The 7,359-nt window shown below is 39.7% G+C and overlaps 1 protein-coding gene across 1 annotated transcript; it reads left to right on the top strand.

The window, feature by feature from the left end:
• Window positions 1-315: 315 nt before the first annotated feature.
• On the top strand, window positions 316-5,094 carry SGOL1 (shugoshin-like 1 (S. pombe)). The gene is given in 8 exon segments (XM_009329512.1): window positions 316-451; window positions 532-728; window positions 1,091-1,192; window positions 1,654-1,739; window positions 1,897-2,048; window positions 3,184-4,035; window positions 4,552-4,723; window positions 4,953-5,094. Coding segments are annotated over 8 exon segments (1,839 nt in total).
• The last annotated feature ends 2,265 nt before the right edge of the window (window positions 5,095-7,359 follow it).

Below are 7,359 nucleotides of genomic sequence, written 5' to 3'. Positions count from 1 at the left end.
TACCCCCCGCCGCTGCCCGTCGTACCCCCCGATGCGAGTGTCTAGAGGCCTCGGCCTGGTCTTTGCCGCCGACACCGTGCGTTTCGCAGTTCAGATAATCGGCGACAGTGACGGTAGCCGTGCTGCAAAAATTGTTTTGAAAATGGCCGTAGCTGCGTGTCTCTTAGTATTTGTGGGTCTCTTATATGTGTGTATGCAACTTAAAAATACTGTGAGCTGTGCTCTTGTTTCTCTGTTCCTTTTTTTTTGGCGTTGGGGAGCATTGTGCAACACCAGCTTAATGAGTTCTTCACCCTTTATTTTTAAAGGTAGAAGATGGCTGAATACTTGAAAAAGCCCTTCAAAGACAGTCTGGGTGATATAAAAGAACGAATGAAAGAGAAAAGAAATCAGAAATGGACAAGGTTGGGTAAAATTAGCCAGCTCTCCACAGTAAAGTGCAAAATAGCAAGTAAGATGCTTAAATATCTTAACAGTGTTCATAATGTTTTTTTTTTAAACCAAGTTGAAATACTCACTGTTCTGTTGCAGCCAACAGCTCCATGCAAATGAAGAGCATCCAAGCAAACAACAGAGCTCTAGCTCAGGCTTTGCAAGAAGAAAAGCTCAAACTGAGGGATGCCCAGGCCACCATTCTTCATTTAAGGAAAGAGTATCAAGATCTGAAGGTTCAAATGTTTAACTTGCAAAGAAATCTTAGGATCAAGCAAGCACAAGGACTTGTTGAGGTATTTTAAATAATAACTTCATGATTTAGTGAAGCTGAACATCAGAATCTGCACCAATCCACTGATATCTTTATGATCTTATATGATTCATAAAAAATTAACTCAATATATAGAACAAGTGTTTTCATATTTTCACCTAATCTGGTCATTAACTAAATATATTTTTTTTTTCTGTCTACTCTTTCTTCTTTAATTAAAATCTATCTTCTGTAAATGTTTTTTTTTCAATCACAGTTGAAGGTACCTGACACAGGTATCTTAGGGATTTAGTCATCTCATGATACCATTAGGAATTTATTACATTGGTAGTTGATACTAGAGTATGACAGTAACAGTGTTATTTTCCTTCTTTTGTCCATTAGAATCGACTGTCAGCCTTGAATGAAATAATTTCAAAAGTTTCTCAGAATTTACTGGACTCAATTGATCTTCTTGGCCCAGCAGAGAATTTGTGTTCCATGGATGTAGTAAGTACCTTTTCCTCTTGAGGGGCAGGATTTCTGTTGATTCTTCCCCTTACTCCTTCCAGCATAGATGCACGTAGTTTTTGATATTTGAGCCTTAGTTTGGAGGTACAGCTAGTTCCACAGTTCCCAGTATGACACGGGGCCCACGCTGTGGGGGTGTGTAGTAGGTTGTTAGTGGGACAGAGGCTCTGCTACAAGGTGGTAGGGGCACCCTGATTTTCTGTGGTTTTGTGTCTTGTTCCCTGTACCATCCTCACAGTTCCTTCCCCTGTCCACTGTCTGTATGATTGGGCTGGTGATGAATGTGCTGACTTGCAGGAGCTGACTATGTGAGATCCCACAGCACTTTGTGTTAGCCAGCCAGAAAGAAAGAGTCGAGGGCCTCTTTGGCCCCTCTGTGGGTAGCTTGGCTGTTGTCTAAAATTTGTATACGGTGCAAGCTTGTCTCAGCTATTTAGTCACGGTAAGATTTATTTTGTTGACAGAGAGTGCTTTCTTCAGTTCTTGAAAATAGTTCCAGTGTCGTAGGACAAATAAGTTCCGTGTAAGTATCTTTTATTAATATCTATTTATATTTGAAAATTCTGTTACAGTAAGCTTAATTTTCTGACTGGAAAAAGGGAAGAAATCCAATGTAATGAAGTAGTTCATTGTCATAAAATTATATTGCTATTCAGTAAATGCCTTGGTATTTTCTCTAGAGGACCTCTACAGTGTGCTGATGGAGATGACCAAGTGCTTCCAAGTGGGATGGAGGCTGATAGTGGTAGAAATGAGCTGGCTCATTCTGTGTCAGAGATCTGTGAGGAATCTGGCAATGCCATTTCCTTAATCAAAATCGTTCCAGACAAAGGTAACTAAATCAAAGTATCAGACATTGCTCTATTCTGAATCCGGAAAAAAATGTGTGAGTATAAGCTTAAAATGTAATTACTGTTTCTGAAGTAACTGTTAAGTAATTTTCTACTTCCTATCATAAAGGTTAGATATTAACGTTGGCAACTTGTAAACTTTTTGAATGAAGATGCCTAGCAAAATGGGGGAGGAATTTGAAAATGCTTTGTCTTCTATATACCTGCAATCTAGTTTCATTATCTACCGAACAGTTCAACAGAGTAAAGTCATCTTTAGTCGTGCATTATCATTCATAGAATCATAGAATCATTAAGGTTGGAAAAGACCTCTAAGATCATCGAGTCCAACCGTCGACCCAACACCACCATGCCCACTAAACCATGTCCCTAAGCGCCGCATCTACACATCTTTTAAATACCTCCAGGGATGGTGACTCAACCACTTCCCTGGGCAGCCTGTTCCAATGTTTAACCACTCCTTCAGTAAAGAAATTTTTCCTCGCATCCAATCTAAACCTCCCCTGGTGCAACTTGAGGCCATTTCCTCTCGTCCTTTCGCCAGTTACTTGGGAAAAGAGACCGACCCCCGCCTCGCTACAACCTCCTTTCAGGTAGTTGTAGAGAGCGATGAGGTCTCCCCTCAGCCTCCTTTTCTCCAGGCTAAACAACCCCAGTTCCCTCAGCCGCTCCTCATAGGACTTGTTCTCCAGACCCTTCACCAGCCTCGTTGCCCTTCTCTGGACACACTCCAGCACCTCGATGTCCTTCTTGTAGTGAGGGGCCCAAAACTGAACACAGTATTCAAGGTGCGGCCTCACCAGTGCCGAGTACAGGGGCATGATCACTTCCCTACTATGAAATCAACAATTGTTAACAAAGTTAAATACTCAGAAAAAATGACCTGTAGATAACAGAACAGTTTACAGGAAAATCCTAATGTAGTATACTTAACTGCTTTCTGTCTGGAAGCTGTATTAAACAGAGCTTATCTTGATTGTCAAATACTGGTTTATACAAATCTGTGGAGAAAATTCTAAGAATAGTCTTAATTTTTGACAGGTTCAGAATTTGCACAAAACCTTAACAGGTTGTTACTATTTAGCTTTAATGTGACTCTTTCTCTTCAATTACAAGGACGAACATCAGATTTTCACCTGGACAACATAGGGTCAGAGCTGGAAAATGTTTCTTCAAGTGGAGAGGACAGATTTGGTAATGTGTTACCAAAAAGTGTGTCCACCAGGCGTCGCTATTCAAAGATGAGAAATCACAGTGAACTTTGTGCTGGTGTCTTGGACCATTCAGAAGCACCTGATTCAACAAAAGAGATTTCTAAAGAGGGTGAAATTAGACTTGAGGACAGTCTAGCAACATGTACTGTAGAAAGCATAAATTCAGATATTTCTCAGTTAAATGAAAAGGTAGGTTCAGAGCTGGTATTGAGGCGGATAGATTCTGAAACTGCACAGTTCAACTTAAACAATAATTCTGATCTTAAACAATGTGAGTGTAAAAGCAGAGAAGACTCTCAAGTAAGGAAAGAGAAGCATCAGAAGGGAAAACTGGAATGGCCTAAAAATACTTCCAGACAAAGACCAAAAAAAAGACAGGGTAAAGAGGCTTCCAAAGAAAAGTTGGATTTCTTGGGTGGCTCCAGTGATGCTTATGACTTTCATTTTGAAGAGCGTGTCCATGTTACACCTTTTCGACAAAATAAGGTGAATGACAAAGATACTGGTGTGGATGACAAAGACGACGTACCTGAAACTAATACCATCGAGTCAAGCGATACTGAAGAAGATTCAGATGATAGCCTTTATGAGCCTTACAAGAGTAAATCGAAAAAAAGGAAAAGTTCAGTGGACAAGAAAGATATATCGCCAGTCCATGCAAGGCCAAGGTCTAAAAGATGTTTGGCACAGCGTGAGCAGAAACTCCATAATGAAAAAGAGACTGAAAGTAATAAATCAAGTGACAAGTCTATTAGTAAGTGTAGAAGGTGTTCTGTAATTGGTTTTGTTTCCTTGAGAGATAACATTGTTTAAGGGATTTAGGCTTTTTTATTTTAGTTTCTTTAATAAATACAAACAGAATAATGTTATAAAAATCATTAGAGTCGTTCTTCTGTGTGCCTTCCCCCCCCTCCCCCCAGCAGAAATCTGAATTAAAGATACATTCTGTTTCGGAAATTGGTCAACAAAGAATTAATACTGTATTTTAGATGTGTTTAATGATGTATTAAAGCTGAGGAAAAAGAGATCAAGACTATAAATTGAGAGAGAAGTGGAATAACACATCACACTTTGCCTGCCACTGCTTAGTGTTAATTTATTTTTCCAAATTAAAATCCTGAGTATTTGTTGATTCTCCTATGTATTCTTAAGTGAAAAGATGAAGATAATAGTTATAGCTGAGAGTTCCTTCACATCTAGTATGTTCATTGACATTCTCTTTTAAGTTAGCTTGCCTGAATTGTCTTAACTGTGTGTAATTTCTTCCTAGGGCAGCCTTCTGAGCCACCTCGTGGTCATCTCTGTGATGTTACCAATACCACCTCATTGCTCCCCAGCGCTGGGAATGTAACTATTGTTCCAGAAGGTGAAGGACGACGATCTCCAAAACGCAAGCGAAGCTGTACTCTTACTGTGAGCTATAAAGAACCAAGTATTGCAGGGTAGGTGTCTTACTTTCCAGTTTGATATAAAGTTCATAGTATTCCATCAAATGGAGGATTTGAGGGGATTATTTAAATATTGGAAATAAGTTCTTAACAAAACATTCAGAGAGGTCCGATGTTAGTAACACAAAATAGTTCATGTGAAATTGAATTTATGGGCTGAAAGTTAATGTTTTAAGTGATGTGGGGAACAAAACTCAATTTTGTCTCTTTTTTTCTTTAACAGGAAACTCAGGAGAGGAGATCCATTTACAGATACAAATTTTCTGAATTCTCCAATTTTCAAGCAGAAAAAAGATGCTAAACGCTGTTCTCTTAAGAAAGAACCTCTGTCAAAATACGATGAGAAATTTGTTGGTTGTCGTTGAGATTTCCAGTCATGATAGCAAAACCATGCTTGCTCCATGAAGAAAGGAAATCTTTCATCCAGGAAATTATTGTTGCACAATATCTTACACAAATATGCAATTATTTCTATGTGCCCAATAGTACAGATATAAAATTAAGGTGTTTTCTTTTTAATCCAGTGACTTGTTTTTTAATGATACAGAAGACACAAGACTACTCTTATAACTAAGGTGATTCCATTCCAACTCTTGAGAGGAGGCATCCCTGCATCATGGATCTGTGAGTAAATCAGAAATACCTGATGGAAAAGATGGTGAATGTAATTTTGTGACTTATACCCTGCCTGATCTCACAGTGGTTGGCAAAGGTGAACTTCAGACGCTTAGGATCAAATGTTTTTGTGGCTTTTTTAACAACAAAGTTTGTACAGATCTTTTTTATGTAAAGGTTGTAGTTTCATGTTGAAGCTCAGAATAAATGTCTTGGTGTTTGGGAACAGCTCAGAGTTGGTTGGTGTTCTTTTTGCAGGGTTTCTGTATTTGCTTCAAGGGTAGCAATGTCAGCAGTAGGCATACTGCAAGCCAGTGTACTCCTTCCCCATCTTATGTGGCATAAGCATAGTTTAGAAGCAAGATTGCCGGTTGTAATTTGATTATGTAGCTGGAGTTCTCAAAAGTAGTAATTTAGGGTTGGTTGGTACTGCTATGAACGCAAGTTATAATCAACTTAAATTTGCTTTGTTCCTATCTGGTTGTCTGTGATGGTTGGTGAAGAGTGCTCCGCTTTGTCAGAGCATAAAGTAAACTACTATTATGGGATGTTGTAATAATTTTGGCCCTGCTTCGCCAAGCGCCTTCACCGGAGGAAGGTCTGCCGCATCGGAACTGGTCCCATTTGGTACCACGGCAGGCAGTATGCTAGAACACTGTTATAGACTGTCCAGCAAGATCTCAGGGTTGCAGAGCACTCCAACTAGCTTTGCTTTGCTTGAGAAGCATTTAAGAAGTATTAATGGATACATGAATACAAAGAGGAAAGCTACATTCAAAATAAATAATGGGAAAGTACAAAAATACAGGTTCTTCATTTGTCTTGCAAGACTGCCTGTCTCACCTGTCCCACTTCAAGAGGTGTAAGATCTCTCCCTTTCTGTAGTAAAAATGTATAGTGTTAATTATTGTTTTACTGGTAACTTCTAGATGACGCTCTCAACAGCAATAACAAAAGCTGCAGCTACTGACTGAAAGTATCTGTTCACAACACAGCCTTTAGATGTTGGAACTGAAACTTAACCTTCCATTTGTATCCTAAAATTCTAGCTCTGGGCACTACCATCTTCCTTCTGAAACTCTTTAGTACTACAGGAACTTAAGCAGAATGATTTAACTTCAGGTGCTCTTGTCTTTCAGTGAACAAATCTGTAATAGTTGTTTATCAGGGACCGAAAAAGAACAGCGTGATAGCAGAGCAGCCCAAGGCAGGTGTGGTGGGTCTGGGGTTTTTTTTTTTTTTGATTGCGTAAGCTTGAAGAATTGCTGCAGTTCCATCACCGACTGATGATGCAGTTGGTGATGTGGAAATTGATGCAGTTCCATCACCAACTTTTCTCAACTGATATTCCTAGAAGCGTCTGAGAAAACAGCTAAGCCTCTTTTGACCACTGTTTGCTACCCTCTGAACAGTACACTCTTCTGTGATGTGGCACAGGACTAAATCTTAGCAGGTGGGGGGGAAAAAATATTTCTTCGTACTCTCTAATTGTCTGCCCAAGGTATTGGGCAGATGCAGGGCTTGTTCATGGTATGCAACATAAAACAAGTGTACCATCTGAGTAACGTCGTGGTGGTAGCAGGTAAGCATGGGCTCAGCATGGACTGTAGTTTGCTCCCATGTATATAGTGTCCTGTGAATAAAGGACTCTAGTAGGCAAAAATGAGAAAACAGCACGAGCATGCTTTGAGATGAAAAATTAAAGCTCTTGAACAGCTCAGTCAAAGAATTGTTTGAGATGTTGAGGAGAGGGGAGTAACGGCAGCACTGTAGCTCCGTTAGCATGGAGCAGAGAATGCTGCTTGGAATGGTCACAGCTTTCCATACTGAATTCTCGGGTCGGTTTAGCACACCATGCTTCCAGGGAACTCCAAGGCTTTTTTGTGTATTTTCTAGTGTACCTGGAAGGTGCACTGACTGCACTCTTGTAATGCACTGTGCTCAGCTGCGAAATTACTTCAATGTGTAGATTTGTAGTGCAAGAACTAATTAATGAAAAAAGAGACCAAAATAAG

Source organism: Pygoscelis adeliae, unplaced genomic scaffold, assembly GCF_000699105.1.
Source record: "Pygoscelis adeliae isolate BGI_AS28 unplaced genomic scaffold, ASM69910v1 Scaffold8, whole genome shotgun sequence".
In the NCBI taxonomy this organism is placed as follows: domain Eukaryota; kingdom Metazoa; phylum Chordata; class Aves; order Sphenisciformes; family Spheniscidae; genus Pygoscelis; species Pygoscelis adeliae.
The sequence above is the reverse complement of the archived record's forward strand: the minus strand, read 5'-3'. Positions and strand labels throughout refer to the sequence as shown.